We start from the raw sequence: 21,875 nt of genomic DNA, 5'->3' as shown, positions 1-21,875 counted from the left end.
GAAGCACAGATCTGAGCCACATCTCACCATGGTCCTTGTCTTTGTTTGCACTTTGCCCTCCCCTGACCTTTGCCTAGTAAGGCTTCTCATCAGTTTTCATCTTAAAGTGGGTAGTGAGGTGCAGGTCTGGGATGTGAGCTGCAGTTTGCATGAGGAGGACAAGTTTATTTAGGGTCGGTGCCTGAGGGGAATCTAGAACTTTGGCCTCATTAGAATCATAAATGATTAGCTCAGAGGAGACTATAGTAACTGAAGTTTGCATAAACACATCAGAAGTGCCATCTGACAGGGTAAACAGATGCATGAAGTGCAATTTCAATTGTTAAAATTAGCACTGTCTACAAGACTTGATGTTTACAACTTTAGAGTCTGTAATGCCCTGTGGGACACCCTGGACTTCTCATGCTTGTCCAAGTCCACAATACCCAGAAGAACAGCTGAACTTTGTCCTGAAGGGAATCCTTGGGTGCTATTAGGGGAATTTTAGTTCTGCACTCCTTCCTTTTCTGGCAAAAACATACTGTGTACAATGGGCTGACTCTTGGATCCAAAGCAAATTTATATAAACAACATTTTTCTGATTTTTGCGAATGAAGCCTCCAAAATGAATCAGTGTACAAAGAGTTGCTGTGTATGCTATCATCATTCCACTGCTATCATACGTTTTTATGCTTGGAAAGCCTAATTCTTTGAAAGGATCTCTGCAATTTCATTCAAGATATAGGTAAGAGAAAAATGAATTATGTGACATTCTTTATTTAAAAAATTAAGATAATGTATAATTTATAATAATTTTAAAGAGATTTAGAATATGCCAAAGCAAGTGAAATCTAAAATAATTAATGATTATCTGCATATCTTACTTTTGTGACTAATTCTGGATAAGCAAAATATCTGTACTACTGAATTATTCCCCTTAACAATGATCTATTATTTTTCTAACATAATTATAATAACGTTTGAGATAAGTTGTGGTGAGCTAGAATGTTAAAAATGTAAACTGCATTTAAATACTAGGTAATATGTTTCGTATGTAAGGAATTTTTCTGTTTTTTTCTGAATAAAAAGATCCATTTCTTTTAATTTATCACATTCTCTGATTAAACTTTTAAGGTCAATCACTTGCATATCAGCTCCTCTGTCCTTTCTTCTCTTTCTGGCAGTAATTTCAGTGAGTATTTTAACATATGTACTGTAGAAATTTTTCAGAAAATGTCCCTTCACTACACTTTCAAGCATTTATGACCTAATAAGTACAAACACACAAATTGAGTTTGTGAGTATTCAATTATTAAGTGATTTGGGATTGCACAGAAGGAAGCACACTCTGATAAAAAATACACATTACAGCCAGCATCATTGGCACTGGTTATTTATATTCCCTATATTCAGTTGCAATCTTTGGCTCAATTTTATCCAGCTAAGAAAGCTGGTGGACGTAAAGTGCTCTTAATATAAATCCAGAAGAATTCTTAGTGAAAGGTAGTACATGAGTTTGACTAGATCAAATCTAGATCAAAACTAGATCCCATCCCCTCATGCTAGGTGCAAGGGGGAACAGAGAGTCAGCTTCAGGTACTTTTGACTCCTGGAGTGAATGTTACCCTGTGCCTGATGCCAAGACTCATTTTTTACCTATTAAAAGTGACATGTATCTCTTTATAACCTCTTCAATAGAGTTCCTCAAATTTTTTTCCATGGTTTTCCTTTTTATACCTATGCATACTCTTTAATGGATAGTATGCATAAGTATGCCTTCAGTTACCCCAATGACCCCAAGTCATTGTTTCTATCAAGCTCTAGTAGACTCACACTACAAAGCTCTTTCACGTAAATATTTAGAGGATGGCTTTTCCACAAACTTCTCAGAGCATCTAAGGTTTCAAACTCAATTTCGAATGACCATCTACCTAGTCAACCAAGTGTCTCCTTTGTACTTCACTAACCACCTACTTCACATCTTTCACCAAGTCCCAGGGGCTCTACATTCGAATTTATTTTGATGTATCTGTTTGTCCTCCTCACCACTCCCAATATCATATCATGCATATACTCAACTTCACATACATTTGAATCAACAGGAAGGTGTTTAAAAAATTGCAGGTATTTAGACATTAGTCATTTACATTAATGCTTCACAATTGATATTTTGTACACAAAGATCCCCAAACAATTCTGATGTGTAATCTGGTTTGGGAACCACTGGACAATAGTAAGAACTGCCTACCTGGTAACCTTGACTCTATTTACCCAACCACCCTCTGCAGCATATTTTCTATATTAAAATATTTAACCTAAAAATATATTTTGATGCTACTCCTTGTCTCACAAGTTTTGGGGACATGCCCATTGCCTGAGCAATAAGGCTCAAGGTCATCTTTCACATGCATTCAATTCATTTTATAATAATTCAAACTTCTTTTCCCTAGGCCCTCAACAATATACCAGACTCAGAAATTTTGTAATACATTTCAAGTATCCATTTTTAGCTCATGTTTAGGATGTGTTTTCATTCTTCTAAATCTGTTCATTCCTGTATGTTCTTTGTGGTTAAATAATTGCATTTTCCATTACTTCAATTCCCCAATATAATTTCCACACATATAGAAGTAGTAAATAATTTTAAGGGCATTGTGATTAGTGTGTGACTTTATTGCAGTTTTTTTATTAGAGTTTTCTTTTTATAATATCTTTGTGAATGTTCTTTGTACATTTACTTAATTTCTTTTCAGGGACCATCCAACAAAGACATGGATACTGAAAATGCAACCCTGCTGACAGAGATTGTTCTCACAGGACTTATATATCAACCAGAGTGGCAAATTCCTCTGTTTCTCTTGTTCTTGGTGATATATCTCATCACTGTTGTGGGGAACATTGGTCTGGTTACTCTCATTTGGAATGATGCTCAGCTTCACATCCCCATGTACTTTTTCCTTGGTTGTTTAGCATCTGTGGATACGTCACTCTCATCCACAGTGACCCCCAAAATGCTGGTCAGCTTCTTCGCCAAGAGTAAGATGATATCTTTCTCTGAATGCTTGATACAATTTTTTTCCTTTGTAGTCACTGCAACCACAGAATGTTTTCTCTTGGCAAGTATGGCATATGATCGTTATGTAGCCATATGCAACCCTTTACTTTATCCAATGGTTATGACCAATAGACTATGTATCCGGCTGTTAGTCTTATCATTTGTAGGTGGTGTTCTTCATGCCTTAGTTCATACAGGTTTTTTATTCAGATTAACCTTCTGTGGTAACAACACTTTACACCACTTTTATTGTGACATCATGCCACTGTTTAAGATTTCCTGTACTGACCCTTCTTTTAATATAATGTTGGCTTTTATTTTTTCTGGTTCAATTCAGGTATTCACCATTCTGATTGTTCTTGTCTCTTATACACTAGTGCTTTTTACAATCTTAAAAAAGAAGTTTGTACAAGGCATAAAGAAAGCCTTCTCCACCTGTGGAGCCCATCTCTTATCTGTCTCTTTATACTATGGCCCCCTTCTCTTCATGTATGTGCGGCCTGGATCTGCACAATCAGATGATCAAGATATGGTGGACTCGCTATTTTACACGGTCATAATTCCTTTGTTAAATCCATTTATCTACAGCATGAGAAATAAGAAAGTCACAGATTCACTGACAAAAATGTTAAAGAGAAATGCATAGCTGTCAGGGTAATATCTGTTCTCACTACTTAAAGCAGTCACAGAATTGCACAGATTAGATGTTGCTATGTGTTGCTTAATGTTCAGAGATTTTTCCGTTACAATTTTCCTAAGATTTTAATGACTTAACATGTTAGCATCTAATACCCTCTGAAATATTTCCATATGTTACTAAAGAACATACAAGGATTTTTAATCAAGCATTCATATCAAACTAAAATAGAGCAGGAAACAATAGGAAAACATCTTACATGATTGTATTCTTCAATGTGGTTTTATAAACACAATTATTGAGGAAAAATAATGCTGCATCTCTGAAAAGTACATGAGTATGATCCGTTTGATAAAATGAAACTGTAAACCTGAAGACTCATATCACATTGACCCCATGGTGGACGCAGGTTTATGTTTGATCAGATACAGATCCCAGGAATTCTGCTAGCCATCGGTTCTTTCATTCCACTGTAGTTGGGACGTCGTGAGTGACTTTCACTTCTTGTGGGGATTCACTCCTCACATTACACGGAGAGATACATGGAATGGGAAAGTAATGAGGAAAACTTGAGAAGGGAGTTAAGACAGTAGGGCGATGCCAACTGTACGAGATGCTCTCAGCTCTGTGCGCTTCTATGAGGAGCTAGAAGTGGGTTGCCCCTCACAGTCTGTGATGCCTTAAAAGCTGCTTTCTAGCTGTTTGTATGTTGTTGGGCAATCTGAAAGGATTCACTAACTCAGAAAGCTAAGAGATTAGAATGGAGAACTAAGCATTGATGGGCATTGAGAAGACGAGGCAAGAGCAAAATAGAAAGGAAATGGTCTCAATCTTCCTAGAGTTAGAAAAAAATGAAGCTAGTAAGATAAAGAAATCAGTAATATGTTAAAGGTGAAAGGAATGTACTGTTGACAACGAGGTGCTTTATTACTATTGCATATTACCAGTGCTGAAATACTGTTAAGGTGATGTGATGTCATAATATCCAGTGTGTATGGCTGGTGAAGACACAAAAACGAGCTAGCATTTGGTCTGCTGTGCTCTGAAAGTTTTTGAAAGCTGGTTTTCCTCACAGTTCATACTATTTAAGTATGATAAGTGAACTACTTTCAGGTCCATCTCTGCCGTACCTCTCTCAACACTGAAATATCACACATACTCCTAAAGATAACACTCAGGCCCTCCCCTCAAAACTGCCTGACTGTGTTCTGTAAAACTCTAGTTAGTTATGCCTTCCATTCATCTGATATTCTCTTACTTTCCAAACACAGATGCTAGATTATTCTTCATAAGCAGAACTGTCGATGGGCTGTCATTGCTATGTGATTATATGCATATGTACTAATTATCTAGAGATACATACCTTTATGCATGATCATTTCTTCTGGAGTACGTTGAGATGATACAATACATAACTATGGGTACATATATATGTATATATATACATACATCTCTATATATGCAGAGTATGTGATATATAAATACTTCTATTTATTTATATTTCACCCTGCATTCATTACCTCTGTCATTACTTGGCGTACTTTCAAATAAAACACTGCTTTATCTCTGAAGTCTTCCTCTACAATTCGCCTACGATTCTACCCTGTGTCATACACAATCTCCGTTACTGGAAGCCTCTCTCTCGCAGGTGTATGTGTTTCCTCACACAGGTCTCTCTACAGAGAATCTCTCCCACTCAACTGCCCCATCTTCAGTTCCAATTGAAATGGTATCATTTTTCCAGGACTGTCTCAAATATTACAAATAGTATTTGTATCTCTCCAATGATATATCGAAAGTTCTGTGATGCATTTCCAGGTTGCCTTGAAGAAGACTAGAATGTTTACTCATGTCAAACTTTTACTGGTTTCTATATCCTCCTTTGGCCACATAGTCCTTCTGTAATACTTATTTTGGTCTATAAACTCTTTCAGATTACAATTTAAAAGTCTTTCTGTATTTTATAGCTGGCAGCATAGTGGCTTGCAAACATGGTCCTAAATAAGTACTCATGAGATCTTTGTGAAATTAAAATGGTTTGACAGCACAAATACACACAGTGCAGTAATAGCACATCACTCTTTTTCAGTCTTGTAAGAAGCCCAGGGAGATTACTGAGCCTGCATGCCAGCTCAGCTCCCCTCCCTAAATGTCTTTCCTAACAATCACCAAGCATCATACACTAAAAGAAACTTGTTCTTAATCTTCTTATCTCCAGATTAGTTCCTTGGATAGAGCATGACAAAATATCAGGGTGAAGCTCCTTAATTAGATGTTTGGTTTAAAGACACAAACCATGTAAGTATTTAAAAAATATATTTATGTTTCTGGAGGTGGAGGTCACAAGATTAGATGAGGTCATCTACCCTCTTTTCTTTCCCTGAGGCATTCCCCCAAACCCCAGGGAAAGGAACGGATAGATTAAAGTCCAGAGGCTTTTTCTCTTTCAACACAGAAAACTCACGTTATTCTATATGTCCATAGTTTGTTTATTCTTGCTGATGTATAATATTCTTATTTTCTAATATTTCCTGTCAAATACCTAGAGTTTTTTAGATCTATTCAGTGTTTTGACTCAAAAAGTCAAATGATAATAAAACTACTACTGTGCACTTCTCCTGCCACTAGAACAGGTCTTTTTCCCTAATCGGCTTTCTTTTTTTTAATGTGGAGTTTGACATCAAGCTATGAGTAGTATGAGTATATGAGCATGGTCTGGTAGCTGTCAAGTTATTGTTTAGGTTGAGGAAGTATACAGCAGACTGCTGGGGACTTCCGCACTCAGACAGGCTCACATCCTTGTCTTGTGCTCACCGTCTGGTCTATACATTCCCCTGTGCTGGCTTCACCTTCAATACCATCCAACTACTGTATACCTTCTAGAAATTCACCGAAATCTTGTTTCCATTGATGCAATCCTGTTTTCACTTTCTGTTATTTATACATTTATCTGTTTTGTATATTATTTATCATATTAGTGGCATGTTGGGTAAGAGGTAAAATATACACCTGTGGAAAGACCACATTTCAGATAAGATGTTGTTGGGTTGCGACCACACATAGGAAACACTTTTAAAATAATCAGTGAACTAAGTTTTTCTAATATCAGGATACTTAGCAACCACTCAAAATGAAGTTTCTACACATCCTCTATCCCCTACATACACACACTGTGCAAACATTCTAAAGGTTTCCACCTTCTAGTTTTACTTCATTTCTTGTTGGGGCAGCTGGATGCAGTCTCCAGTGGAGCTATTTTTCTAAGGATGAAGAACTGTGGCCATTTAAAAAACTTTTTCTTATAACCACAATTGAAAGTAATAATAACCAATCAAAACTCCATTGCCTCATCTGAGTAAGATTAATGGATAGGACCTTTGTTATTTAAAGTTAATTTTCAAGTTGCATCTATTTTGGACCAACTTTCTCAATGAAATTTCATATAGAAGTTTTTCCAAATGCAATAAGATGACTATTACATCTTCTGAGAAAGTACCTTCTAACTGAGAATTATTTTAGGGCAAGAGCAAATAGTAGCATCATCATATTTTCCTCTATTATTCAATAAAAGCAAGAAATTCACTACATTTACATTGACATATTATAGTAATATAGGACATTCCAGCATAAGTACAACCAATATGGTTGTACGTGTAAGAAGAGAAATCCATATCTATATATATAGATTTTTATTGTAAGATATTGGTTCTTGCAGTTGGGAAACTGAGAATCTGTTGCTTTGGAGTGGGAGACACACAAGAGCCAGTCTTGCAGTTTCAAGGCCTGAGACAGAAGACGAGTGGTATAGATTCTAGTCTAAGTCTGAGTTCTCAAAACAGGATCACCAAGGTCAGCAGAATCAAGGTCAACCAGCCAGACAGTGAGCAAATTCAACCATTCTCTACCTTTTTTGTTCAACTCAGGCCCTTCCTACAATGGAGAGAGCCACTTGCTTTACTCATTCTGCCAATTCAGTAAAAATACCTTCTGAAAACACCCTCAGACACAACAGAAAATGTATCACAACAGCTGGACATATCATGGCCCAGTCAAGTTGACACTTAAGAAAAACCACCACAAGTCCAGTCATCATTAACATGGCACCCATACATGATTTCCTTAAATATATTTAACCTTCAAATAAAGACAGTAGCAAGGTCATAATTCTGCCTCACATGAAACTACTATGCTATGCACAACTGAAAGGACACTAAAACCTTCCCCAAAGAAGGAGGCAAATACCTCAGTGGTGTTTATTTTTCTCTTTGATATCTGGTAACTTAAATGCCATGATATCAAGTCAACAATGCTTAATTACTATGTTATATAGTCAATACATCTTATGTTACAATAAGCAAATACTAGCAGAAAGGAAACAAAGACACTGCTCTAAAGAAACACACACAAATGTATTCATATAAAATTAAGGAAAAGGTGCTCATGGAATTACTGTCCTCATTTCTGAAACTGATCATAGGGTAATAGCTAGTATATATAACTACCTTTCTTCACTATTCACTCCTTATACCCTTTGCCTTCAGCAAACACCTCAGCTGGTCATTGATCTTTACCTGTTAAGGTTACCCAAATTTCATTCCTGAAGAGTCTCAGCCATTAGAAGTCCTTCCTGGATTGGCTTGTTGAAATTTTCCATTGTCCTTAATTACAGGGGATGGTATACTAAGAGATGTCTTAAGTAATCTGTATTTCACACACTTATCCTCACCTCTGCTGTAGACCTGTAGCCCTAATTTACCCATGGAAGTCAGCATCGATTACACCAGACAACACAGCAACGCCTTTCCTTGTCTGATGTTTCAAAGGTATGTAGAGTCCAAAGGGACTGAGTGGCAGTCCATGGAACCATTACTGTAGGTCCTGATGGGAGCATTCCTCCTTCTGGCTCTAAGACCTCTAGCAATCAGAGCATAAGATCAAGGTTAAATGAAGCAAAAATTATGTTAGTGGGTCACCAGGGGCAATAGTGACTGGTGCCATTCCTATTTTCACCACTTTATTCCTGGCTATTAGAGAAACAGTACCACAGATCATAGCTGATTCTGAAAAGACATAGGGTCTTGAGGCCCTCACAAGGAATATCCATCTAGTTCTGCTGTAAATGAGTCTTCAAGAAGGCATTCCATTTTCCTATCAAACAAGTTGTTTCAAAATGGTGGGGAACAGGGTATACCCAGTGAATTCTATGATCATGAGCCTATTGCTGCACTTCTTGTACTGTGAAGTGTGTTCCCTGATCTGAAGCAACACTGTGGGTAACACTAAAACAGTAGGTAAGACATTCAGTTTAGTCCAAGATGATCATTATTGCAGAACACTGACCTCAGGGAAGGCAAAACTGTATCTAGAGTGAGTATTTATTCCGGTATGAACAAAGCACTTCCCCTCTGTGATGGAAACTGTCCAGTATACTCAGCTTGCAACCAAGTATCTGGGTGATCACTCCATGAATGGTAGTATCTTTGGAACTCAGTGTTTTCTGCTCCTGGAACACAAAGCACTCAGAAATACCTCTCACGAAGCTGTCCTTAGTAAATAGATCTCCATGTGTGAGCTGTGGGGTAAACTACAGAATTTCCAGGATCTCCAGCCTGACTTTAGTCCATTTACATATCAATGAGTATTTACCACTGCAGCTTTTGGTGGATCTGGGGCAAGGAGAGGAGAGAAAATGGCCTTTCTCTCCTCCTCTCAGTTCCTGGTCTGTAATTGGTCTGATTTTTGCCAGTCACAAAGGACCCATTCAAGGAGCTCCTCCCAGAGGGTGGGCAGGAGGTAGAGAGCACATCGCCTGTGGCTGAGAAATGGAGCACAGAGCGGGTTTTGCTAGCGGGGACTGGACAGAAAGGACCAGAGGAGAGCACTCACCGTGACTGGAGGAGATGGATGGAGCCCCGGGCCAGAGGCAAGCATGCAGAGCATGAGCCACCGCTGGAGGAGACCGACCGTGCTGAGCCTGGTCAGCGAATCTGAGCTATCTGTGAGCAGTAAAAACAGCTGCTCCCAACCTGTCCTTCCCCTTTTGTTACTTCAACTTCACCAGATACATAGGGTAATTTGCTCCAGGAGGAGGACCCCTTTCTCCCCAGAGCTAGCACCTCTTTAGCTGCCACCTGGCCACTTTGTTCATGAGCCCATTAGCTGATGACAGAAATGAATGGAGAAAGAAGCTACCAGGTGTCCAAGAATAGCTCATTCTATCCATTTGATTATTTAAATTTTACTCTACTTTGGTCACTCTTCAGTTATTATTCTCATGAGACACAAATATCTTCATGTTTTTTCGCTCATTTAGAGAGATCCATCTCTTCTACAAATCACCTTGTAATCAATTTTTCTGGTCATATTTCTTCAGAGTCCCTGATCATCCAGCCAACTCATTAGCTATAGTGCATGAATTGGTATATAATCACACATCTGGTCATTTCTTCTTCCAAACGCAGTGAACATCTAGGTACACTGCTTGAAGTTCTGCTACTTGGAAGCTTTTTATTCACTGCTGTCCTTCAGAAACGTCAGACAGGGGTTACAGTGCTTCAGCTGTCCACTTTTGGGTGATGTCTGCATTTACACACATCCATTTGAAAACTGGGTCCCAGTTTTGTCTTCTTCTGTCAATAGACCATAGAAAATTCCCCCATGCAGCTGTAGGTGCAGGCTGGGAGAGAAAGGCCAGTGTAGCAGGTATGTGAACCATCATCATTTGAGCCACGTACTGTAACTATTTGTGTCATCAGGGCCTATTCTGGCTCAATCATGTATATACCAGTTCCATTTCATGATGGAGAGTTCCTTTGCACACCCAACTTAAAGGCTTGGTGGATCAAATAACATCCAGTTTGTAAGGATAACTCTGGTTGCGTGTTAAATTAGTGGCCCATAGTTAAATGCTTATTTTAAAATAAGACCCAGTAGCAGGCTAACTGGTGTTTCTCAAAAGGAAAGTTAGTTATCACAGAGAATGGCAGGGTTTGCTTCAAAATGCTGAGTGCCTGCTCTGTGATTTCCCTGCAGAAGCCTACTAATGGCAGCAACCAGTTCCCGCCCCTGCCCCTCCACTTCAGCCACCATGGTGTGCTGGATCACATGGCCCCAGCAGCAGAGTGGCTGGCCCAGCAGCCTAGACTTATTGCCAAGTCTTCTCTTGTTCTAAGCCCCACTAAAACTAAATCTGGTAGTTTATCTGGTCATTTGGTAAGTGGGCCAAGTGTAAACATACCCAAATGATCATGTTGTTGCCTTAAAATTTCCAAGGGCCCACGGGGTGTTGTGCCTTTTTTTTTGGTTCCAAGAGGGGTCAAATACAACAACTTATCTTGAAATTGGGAAGGGAGAGTTGACATGCCCTGTATTACCGGCTCCCTAGGAATTTCATTGACATAGAAGGCCCCTAAACTCTTTTGTCAGACTTATTTCCCTCCCTCTGTCATGTAAATGTTTTACCAATAAGTAAAGAATACTAAGTGCCTTTTGCTCACTGAGATCAAACATTATAATATCATCTGTGTAATAGACTGGTGTGCTATCTTGAGGGATGGAAAGGTACTCAAGATACTTGACAAATAATTGCAATTTATATATCTGTATATATATTATATATACAATATATACATTATATTCAGAAATCATGCTAATCAAAAAATGAATAACTCAATTAAATAACTGGCAAGGATTGAACAGATACTTCCCAAGCAAGATATATGGATATAAAAAAGGGGACACAACAGGATGCTTTCTGTAATGTGTCATCAGGGAAATGCAAGCGAAAACTACAAGGAGATAGCCCAACACTCCTATATAAATGGTAACAGGGAAAAGACTACCCTCACTGGAAGACGAACTGTAGACCTCTGTAGTAATAGATAAGCAACAAAATGAAGGGGGTGGTAAACTGAAGTCAAGTTGGTGTCTGGCTGAAGCTACCGCTACACACTGTACTGCTCACTTACTCTACCCCTGTGCTGTTTTCCCAGGACATTTGTTTTATCTAGGCTGTTTTCTGTCCTCTTGTTTTTCACCTGCAAAGGAAGTGGGAAAACTGATTAATCAGTCTATCCAAAAGGAATAACTTTCTTTTCTCCTATATTGCCAATCAAGTTCCATGGGGAAGTTATATATTTTTTTCTACTACTCTGACATCAAATCAAAATGTCACAAATAAGTAAATTAAGTTTTATTTCTGAATGCAGTTTCACTGCCTACCTACTCTGCAATGCACAAAAGACAAACCGAGCACATTACTGCCATATTCAAAGGTCCTCAATTCCTTTACGTTGGGGTAAAGAACAAAACCCTGACTTATCCTCCAAGGCCCCTTGGAGTCCCACTCGTGCTGGCCCCTCTGGCCCTCTCTGGTAGCTCTGTGTTTCTCCCTTGGTAATTTACCATTTTATGTTTCTCCAGTGACCTTGGCCCTCTGATAATCTTGGCTCTTCTGATGAAGGCCCTGTGGATGGCAAATGTCCACTCACATTACTTTGTTAGAAATGTAGACCCAGAGGTCCCATCCAGGCCTATGAAACAGAGTCTGTATCTATCAAGATTTCCAGAAGATTCACAGGCATTAAAGTTTGAGAATCACTGTCCTAGGGCACCTCCCACTGTGGTCCTCTGTCTTTGTTTTCTTTATGTTCCTCTCCCAGACCTCCCGCCTAGAACAATTTCTCATTTTGGCGCAGAGTGGGGAGTGCAGTGTAGGTGTGGAATGGGAGCTGCAGGTTTGCACTGATGACAGCTTTCCGGGGCGGCACCTGAGTGGGTTCTATTACTTCGGCCTCGTTAATTTGGCTTTATATATGATTAGCTCAATTAAGACCACATTAATTCAGTCCGAGTAATGTTTTATACATAAGCTGGAGTTTGCACAATTTCATCTGTGGTAGTAAGTAGTGGTATAAGTGCAGTTTCAAACTGGAACTGTCTACAATGACTTGATGTTTATGATTGCAGAGTCTGTTATACCCTAGAGGACAACGGGCCTTTTCATAGTTGTCCAAGTGCTCAATGCCCAGTAGAGCAGCTTAACTTTGTCCTAAAGGGAATCCTTGGGTGCTAGTAGGGGAATCAGTTTTCATGCCTTCCTCTTCTAACAAAAGCAACAGTTGCACAATTGGCTGACTCTTGGCTTCAAAGCAAATTTATATAAACAATATTTCCTGAGCCTGGCAAATGAAGCCTCGAAAATGAATCAGTGTGCCAAGAGTTGCTACTTATGTTATTGTCATTTCTGTGCTCTTTTATTTTTCCCACTTAGAAGGCCTAATACTTTGAAAGGATTTCCTCAATTTCTTACAAGATATGGGTAAGAAAGAAATTATTTCTGCAATATTTGTTATTTACATACGAAGTTAAAAATACTGTTAAATTTATAATGACTTTAGATTGCATTATAAGATTCCATTAAAGGCAGATGAATACCCAAAAACAAATAGTGAACAATTTGTATAATGTATTTTTATGAATATAATCTACGTAGACAAAATAGCTGCAAGACTGAATTATTCCATGTAACCGTGTTTTATTATCTCTTACAATATCTATAACAACCTTATAAGTATTAGTGAACTAGGACATTAAACTATGTATACTGTGTTTAAGTAACAGTTCATAAAGATTCCTCCATAAGAAATCTTTGCTTTTCTGATTAAACGATTCATTCTAAGTGAACACACTCACTGATTTAAACTTTTAAATTGTCACTTACATATCAATTCTTCTATCATTTGTCCACTTCCCACAAAAATTTGAGTACTTTATACACAGATAGAGGGAAATATGCATAACATGTTCATCTACTTCTCCTTCCAGCATTTTGGCTTAATAAACACCCACATACAACTTGAATCGAGAATTTTCAATTTTTGTGATTTGGGATTGCATGGAAGGATACCCCTTCCAAATAAATATACATTTATAACTGGAATAATCAGCATTGGCCATTTATATTGCCCATCTTTGGTTTTAGTCTTTGGCTCAATTTTATTCTGTTAAAAAAAACTGATGGATAAAAAGTGCTCTAAAGTAAAACAAGCAGAATATCTACAGAAACTCAGGTCTAATCACCCTAATAAAGTAAAGCAACTTTAAAATATGGGAAGAACTTACAGGCAGAGCTAGTATATTTAGTAACAACACAACATTTGTAAATCCAAATTTAAAATGAAAATCTCTTGAGTATACAATTCCATGGGAAAATACACTTGGACATCTGACAAAAAGAACAAGATATCCAATGTTGATAACTTTTAGTGAACACCAGGCTTAAGACTAACATTTACCCCCAAACACTGAATGTTTCCCTTTCGGTTGTCTGCAGTCTTTCAGATACATGTATCTGGCTTGTCTTTCCCATGCTTACCCATGTATGTTTATGTTATTCTCTGCATAAATCTCTTCCTCCACCTTGTGAAATTATCACCTGCCCAAATTTCTCTTTTATTTCTCCTGTCCCCTTCCTCATTTTGATGCCTTCCTCTCTTTTGAAATATTTTGAAAAGTAATATACAGCAAAATAATTTATATTTGTGTACAGGTTCTCAACTGTATCACATAACAGAAATTGCTTTCACTAAAGCCACTAAAAATCTCTTAATGTCCAAGCTCAGTCACATCTGTTCCTAGTCCTACTAGAGCATTTATTTTGGCAACTGGCATTGTAACTAACTGTCCTTATTAAGCACCTTTCCTCTCTTTATGTTCTTAACACTCAGCTTCCCTCCAGTTTCCCTCCTGCTTCACAGAAATTCTGCTCAGTATTCTTTTCTTGTCTCTCCGTTTTTCACTGCCACCAACCAAGGCTATTGGTGGCATTGTGAAGTAATTTTTAGAAGGGCATTTTGCTCTAACATAGAACTGCTGGGGGGATTGGAGGAACAGGCTGGAAAAAATGGGCAGCAAGAGAAGCAGCAGGGCAGTCAGTCAACAGCAGCCAAAATCATGTCCCAGCTTTAGCTCTACCAAGTCTGCTGTCATTGCTGCAGACTTGGAATGCCACTGCTCACAATTACACATTCCCTGGTGTGGGGTCAGGAAGCCTTTGCTGGAGACTTCATATTGTCCCTTGGCTGCCTGAGCATCCTAACTTTTCTTTTGTTTTGTACCCTTTTCTCCCTCTCTCAAAATTCTAAATCCAGGGTGGGTGGGTTGATCTGTCAAAACTACATCAAGTCCCCTCACTCAAGGTGCAAGGGGGAGAGGAAAGTTAGTTTCTAGCTTAAGAATGCTTATGGAGTAATTGATGGACTTTGCTTGCCCTCAAGGTGATGTGATAACCCAGAGGATCAGCTTGGCATCCAAAAAATGACATTTATCTTCTATGACCACTTTAATACACTTTTTCAAGCTTCCTTCCTCACCTGAGTTTCCTTTTTCTCATTTTGCACAGTTTCCAAAGGCTAGGTCATTCATAAGGATGCCTTCGGGTACTCCAATTACCCCTAAGTCATTATTTCTATTAAGCTTTAGTAGATTCATATTACAAACATATGAATGTTCAGAGGACACCATCTCCACAAACATCTCGTCCTAGTCCTCAATCATTTTTTGATGAAGATCTATCCAGTCACCAAGTGTCTGCTCTGCCCTTCACTGACTACCCCTTCATTTTCAATATTTTACTGAAGTAGTGACTCTACATTCTGAATTCTTTTGCAACTATCTCTTTGTCCTCCTTATCATGCTCAATGCCATTTATCCATGAACTAGCCACTTGACAGAGATCTGAGTCACTTGGGGAGCAATTTTGAAATGCAGGTTAGTAGACTTCATTCTCAACCCAGTTAATCAATTTCCACAATAAAACCTCAGAATCTATATACATTGCACAAAAAGTTCTTCGGACATTTTGTGAGTGTAATCTGGTTTGGAAACCACTAAACAAAGGTAACGTCTTCCTAACTAGTATTCCTGACTCCAGTTTCCCCTCCCTGTAGCTTATCCTCTCGACTCCTATATATACCAAAAAAACTTACATGCCACTCCGTCCTCTTAAACTTTTTGTGCATGTTTACCACCTGATAAATAATGTTCAAGATGCTTCACATGCCATTCAATTCATTTTATGACCCAGGCTCTTCAAGCTTCGTTTCCCTTGACCCTTCATCCGTGTCTCACACACAGAATTATCCTATCACACTGAATCTCATTCCCATACATACAGCACATATTTAGAATGTACATTTTTCCAAATCTGTTTATTACTGCACTTTTAAGAAATTTAAATAGTTGTATTTACTTTAGTTCCCCAAAATAGATTCCACCTATTATAGAGTTATTAAACAAAGTAAAGAGGGCATTCTGGCCTGCACAGCATTATTTCAACTCTCCTTGCCCATATTTTCACATTATACATTCTTAATGACTTTGATTTTTCATTTTTTATTCCTTTTCATTTTAGGCAACCTTCAGTGAGGACATGGAAAAGGAAAATGCCACATTGCTGACAGAGTTTATTCTCACTGGACTTACATATCAACCAGAGTGGCAAATACCCCTGTTTCTGCTGTTCTCAGTGATATATCTCATCACCATTGTGGGGAACCTTGGTCTCATTGTTCTCATATGGAATGATTCTCACCTTCACATTCCCATGTACTTATTCCTTGGGAATTTGGCATTTGTAGATGCTTGGATGTCATCCACAGTGACTCCCAAGATGCTGGTCATCTTCTTTGCAAAGAGTAAGATGATGTCTCTCTCTGAATGTAATATACAATTCTTTTCCCTTGCAATCAGTATAACCACAGAATGTTTTCTCTTGGCAACAATGGCCTATGATCGCTATGTAGCCATATGCAAACCATTACTTTATCCGGTGATTATGACCAATAGACTATGTATCCAGCTATTAGTCTTATCATTTTTAGGTGGCCTTCTTCATGCCATAATTCATAGCAGTTTCTTACTCAGATTGACCTTCTGCAATTCCATCATAGTACATCACTTTTACTGTGACATCATACCACTGTTTAGGATTTCTTGTACTGACCCTTCTATTAATATAATGATGGTTTTTATTTTCTCTGGGTCAATACAGGTGTTTACCATTCTGACTGTTCTTATCTCATATACTCTCGTTCTTTTCACAATCTTAAAAAAAAAATCTGTGCAGGGCATAAAGAAAGCCTTCTCCACCTGTGGAGCTCATCTCTTATCTGTCTCTTTGTACTATGGCCCCCTTCTCTTCATGTATGTGCGGCCTGGATCGACACAATCAGATGATCAAGATATGGTGGACTCTCTATTTTACACGGTCATAATTCCTTTGTTAAATCCAATTATCTACAGCCTGAGAAACAAGAAAGTCATACACTCACTGACAAAAATGTTAAAGAGAAATATTTAGATCTCCTACTTGTATCTGTTTTCTTTTTATTAAAGCAACACAAAATTGTGCAGATTAGATGTTGCCATGTGTTGATTAGGGTTCAAAGGTTTGCAGTTATAATTGCCACAGCTTAATGACTTAAAGTTGCAGTATCCAAAATACCTTAAATATGTATGAACGTTATCAAATACATAGAATGAATTCTAAGCAAGTGTTCATTATAATCATACTGTTCATTATGGTCATACTATAATAATTAAGGAAGAAAACAAATATATTACACACTTGCATGTTCTCAATATGGTTCATAAATGCATTAAGTATAATAGTGCAATTCTTCTGAAAAGAATTTGAACATGTAATTTTCAACAGTAATATATACTATGCAGTCTAAAGACTCACATCACACTTAATTCACAGTGCAGGCAGGGTTGTGTTTGAGTGAACAGAGGCAAATCCCAGAAACTCTGCTAGTTATCAAAAGGTGTGGCATTCCACTTTATATGGGACATGGCAAATTTCACTTCTTGTGGGGATTCAACTTGATTATCACATAGAGAAGTAAACAGAAAAGAGAAGGCAAAGAAGAAAAAAAGAGAATGGAGTTAAAACAATGAAGGTCAGGGAAAACTGAGTGCATGCTCTCAGTCAAATGTGCTCCTAGGGTTGCTTCCCAAAATGAATTACTGAAAACCTTTTGAACATACCTTCCTCTCAGGTACATGCTTTTTTGTTCACACAGGTCACCCCACATAGATTAGTATCAGAAAGCTAAGAGATGAAGAATTTGATTGAGATAGCCATAGAAAGGAAAAAGGAAGTGGCAGAATAGGACAGAAATGATCTCAACCTTCCTAAAACATTAATGAAGCTGATAAGAAATAAGTATTACATACAAGGTTATGGGAATGTATTGACCACAAGAGGCTTCAAAATGCCTATTACCAAAGTTCAATAAATGTTAAGATGATATGATAACAGACTGCCAGTGGGTATCTGGGAAATACACGAAAATGAGGAAGAGTTTGGAGGTTTTGTGCCCCAAAAGTCCTTACGTATAAGTGTTCATCCCAATGCATACTGTTACTATAATGGGTGATACATCTTCAGTTCCACCCTGCCCTTCCTCTCTTACCTATGATCCCATACCCATTCCTATTAATATAATTGGGGCCTTTCTGCTAAAACTACTCTTATCTGTCACTTGCAATAGTCTTTTAACTTCTGCATCCTGTTGATATTCTCTTACTTCTCAAGCTTTGCTCTCAGAATATTCTTCATGAATAGAACTCTGATTTAATAATATCCATCTTTGATAACTTTTAATGGATTGTCAATGCTTTCAAGTTATGTGCATATGTGATGCATATATCTAGAATTTTATGTATGATTAGGCATCTGTTTATTTGTTCATGGACATATAGAGAACATAATAAATAAATGTGTCTACATCTATACATGTATTACTCTGCATTTGCTAACCCTGGCATTATTTGTAGCCCTACCCAATAAAATTCCTTGAGTTAACTCTGACGTCTCCTCCTCCACAATTCTCCTCATGGACCCTCTAGTGTACCCAAAATGAATTACTGAAAGGCTTTTGAACATACCTTCCTTCAGGTACATGCTTTTTTGTTCATACAGGTCTCCCCACATAGAATGCTCCTCCAACTGCACCCATCTTCATTTACACTTGAAATAGTGTCCTTTCTTCAAGGTCTCTCTTACATGCTGCAGCTTCCATGATTCATTTACATATTACCTCAAAAAGGATAGGAATGGGCACTCATTTGAGACACTGAGTAGTTCATTTATTCTTTTAGGCCATGAATGGCTTCATGTCATACTTCATTTTTGGCCTTTTTTAGGTAACAATTTAGAAGTCTTGCTACTTTTCAATCTTCTGCAGTGCATAGCACACATGAGGTCTTAAATAAGTATTTATGAAATATATACAAAATTGTAGTGAATTGACAACACAATACTTCAAAAGTAGTAAGAATGCATTGCTCATTTTCAATCTTGTAATGAGCCCAGGGAGATTTCTGGGCCTATGATGGCTACTGTATGCCACCTCAACTTCCTAGATTTATTTCAAGACTACAGCAAGTATTATGCACACAAATTGAAATATTTTTGTTCTTCTTATCATGAGGATTAACTCCTGGGATAGAGTATGACAAAATATCAGGGAGAAGCTCTTTAATTAGATGCTTGGTTTAAGGATATAAAATGTAAGTTTTAATACAAATATCATTATTATGTATTTCTGGAGGTAAAAGTCACAAGATTAGACCAGGTTACCGTGTTTCCCTGAGGGATTCCTCCAAACCCCAGGAAAGGGGTTAAATAGATTATAGCCTAGATGCGGTTATTATTTTTCACTAGAGAATCCACATTATTGCATATGTCCATAGTTTAATTTTTGTTGCTGTATAATATTTCCATTTCTCTGATTTTTTTTCCTCTGACTTGTCTAGACTTTTGCTTGTTCATACACTGTTATGACTCAGTGACTCTACTGATAATATAAGTAACTGGTGTGTATGGTCATAAAGTTTTTATTTCCCTATTTGGCTTTTTCTCTCAATGAAAAGGCTGACATCAGTCTACAAAAATATGATCATGGTATATAAACTGTTTTGTCCTATTGTAGGTTGGGTGGGTATGGAATAGGCATTAGGGGCTCTCAGAATTCTGACTTCTTATAATAGCCTTATCTTGAGTATATCTAGTGAACAGATTCCAGTGATCTGATGTATCTTTCAGTAAAATCTCAATTAATTTGTGCCTTCCAGAAAGTCACCAGAATCTCCTCTTGACTGATGTGTTCCCTTTCTCACTTCTACCACATTTTTTGTCCATCAATTTCATCATTTTAGTGATATGTTGGAAAACATATAAAATATACATTTTATACAAAGTCCACATTTTAGCCAAGTAATTCTACAGATTTCATTAAAAAATACAACGAGATTGCATATGTATTAGTTAATGGATATTCAGATGTAAAGAATGATATGTCAATGCTATGTTCACCCAGTTGTCTGGAACACTGCTGATGTTGGGTTAAACCACCCCTTGGAAATATCAATAATATAGAAACTTGTTATTATGAACATGTATTGGTTTTCTTAACCTGGAGATATAAAAGAATTCATAGTCCTGTCTTTATATATAGGCATATATGTATATTTTCTCAAGACTATACAATATCTGTTGAGAAGTCGCTGACAACTTTATCATTGAGTGTGCTCAAACAATCAACAGACTCAGGAGTCAGGGAAAAACAAACACCAGTCAAATCTAAAACAGTATTTCTCAGTCTGACTTATACACTAGCTGGGACAGAATCTTTTTTTTTTATTAAGGTATCATTAATATACACTCTTATGAAGGTTTCACATGAAAAAACAATGTGGTTACTACATTCACCCCTGTTACCGTGTCCCCCCCATAACCCATTGCAGTCACTGCCCAACAGTATAGTAAGATGCCAAAGGGTCACTATTTGTCTTCTCTGTGCTACACTGTCTTCCCCATGATCCCCCCACAGCATGTGTGCCAATCATAATACTCCTCAATCCCCTTCTCCATCCCCCACCTGCCCTCCCCTCCCCCTCCCCCTTGGCAACTGCTAGTCCCTTCTTGGAGTCTGTGAGTCTGTTGCTGTTTTGTTTCTTCAGTTTTGCTTCATTGTTATACTCCACAAATGAGGGAAATCATTTGGTACTTGTCTTTCTCCACCTAGCATAATATCCTCCAGTTCCATCCATGTGGGACAGAATCTTATTAGTATATATATATTAGGTATGTGTGAAGACCTCTCTAGACTAGGCTCTCTATTTTTGTTGAGGTTTCCTTTCAAAATAGTGGTTCTCAAACTTCAGTGGGCCTCAGAATCACCTGGAAGGCTTGTGGATCCCAGACTGATGGTTGCATCACTGTATTTTCTGCTTAGTGAGCTAATGCTGTGGGGCTGAGACTATATTAGATAACCACTCTGGTAAATAATAGTGAAGTCAAATTATAAAAATCAAGATAGCAGAACCAGTGAAATTGGAGTATCTATATATCCTCTCTTCCCTACTTAAATATTATTAGGCAAATATCCTAAATATTTCCACCTTTTATTTCATACTTTCATCCCGGAATACAAATGGGAATGGGGTACCTATTCCAATGGAGGATGTACTGTGCATGTTTTTATAACTTTTTCTTGAAAACATGATTGACTGTGATGTAAAGAGAAACATGAATACTTGACCATGTCCAAAATCCCTCATTATTTCCCCTTAAATTGGGGTAAAACATAAGGTGCTTGACTTAGCCTCCAGAACCCAACTGATGCTACCTCCTGGCCTCCCTTGAGCCATCTTGCTCCTTCTTGCTTCTCTCTATACATGCCAGCTATGTTTACCACTTTCTTTTTATCCCTGATGGTCTATGTCTTTGATGATCAAGACCCTCCAATGAGGAAACACTGGGGATGGCAAATGTCCTGAGGCAGCACCTTGTTAAAAATGAAGAGCATCCACCCATGACCTGCTGAAAGAGAATCTGCATTTGAAGAAACTCTCCGGAAATTCACAGGCATTAAAGTTTGAGAGCACTGGTCTCAGTGACGTCTGTCCATGGTCTTTTGCCTTCGCTTTCCTTTGACCTCCCCTGACTTTTGCCTAGTAAGGTTTCTCATCAGTTTTCAGGTGCAGGTCTGGGATGTGACCTGCATGGGGAAGACAACTTTACTTGGGGTTGGCTCCTGAAGGGAATCTAGAACTTTGGCCTCATTAGAATCATAAATGATTAGCTCAGATGAGACCATACTAATTGAAGCACACTGAGCATCAAAATATACAGAT

At 38.0% G+C, this 21,875-nt stretch overlaps 2 protein-coding genes across 4 annotated transcripts; both read left to right on the top strand.

Moving 5' to 3' along the window:
* Window positions 1-135: 135 nt before the first annotated feature.
* LOC140848412 (olfactory receptor 5H2-like) lies at window positions 136-4,153 on the top strand. Its single transcript, XM_073231787.1, has 2 exons — window positions 136-724; window positions 2,733-4,153. Exon 2 carries the CDS (start codon window positions 2,751-2,753, stop codon window positions 3,678-3,680), a length of 930 nt encoding a protein of 309 aa, XP_073087888.1. The 5' UTR covers window positions 136-724; window positions 2,733-2,750; the 3' UTR covers window positions 3,681-4,153.
* LOC140848411 (olfactory receptor 5H2-like) lies at window positions 2,878-21,623 on the top strand. Of its 3 annotated transcripts, none has more exons than XM_073231786.1 (2): window positions 2,878-3,015; window positions 16,084-18,468. In XM_073231786.1, the coding sequence occupies exon 2, from the start codon at window positions 16,102-16,104 to the stop codon at window positions 17,029-17,031; it is 930 nt and encodes a 309-aa protein (XP_073087887.1). In that variant the 5' UTR covers window positions 2,878-3,015; window positions 16,084-16,101; the 3' UTR covers window positions 17,032-18,468. The 3 variants fall into 3 exon arrangements, 2 of the variants coding, with proteins under 2 accessions (XP_073087887.1, XP_073087886.1); XR_012129234.1 differs by lacking the exons at window positions 2,878-3,015; window positions 16,084-18,468 and adding exons at window positions 8,731-9,648; window positions 21,478-21,623; XM_073231785.1 differs by lacking the exon at window positions 2,878-3,015 and adding an exon at window positions 8,731-9,648.
* Window positions 21,624-21,875: the final 252 nt, after the last annotated feature.

This window comes from Manis javanica, chromosome 3 (assembly GCF_040802235.1).
Source record: "Manis javanica isolate MJ-LG chromosome 3, MJ_LKY, whole genome shotgun sequence".
In the NCBI taxonomy this organism is placed as follows: Eukaryota; Metazoa; Chordata; class Mammalia; order Pholidota; family Manidae; genus Manis; species Manis javanica.
The sequence above is the reverse complement of the archived record's forward strand: the minus strand, read 5'-3'. Positions and strand labels throughout refer to the sequence as shown.

Coding starts and splice junctions, on each gene's coding strand:
- LOC140848412 (XM_073231787.1), top strand. CDS start 2,751: ATGGATACTGAAAATGCAACCCTGCTGACAGAGATTGTTCTCACAGGA.
- LOC140848411 (XM_073231785.1), top strand. CDS start 9,601: ATGCAGAGCATGAGCCACCGCTGGAGGAGACCGACCGTGCTGAGCCTG. Junction 9,649..16,083: donor GACCGACCGTGCTGAGCCTG/GTCAGCGAATCT, acceptor TTTTCATTTTAG/GCAACCTTCAGTGAGGACAT.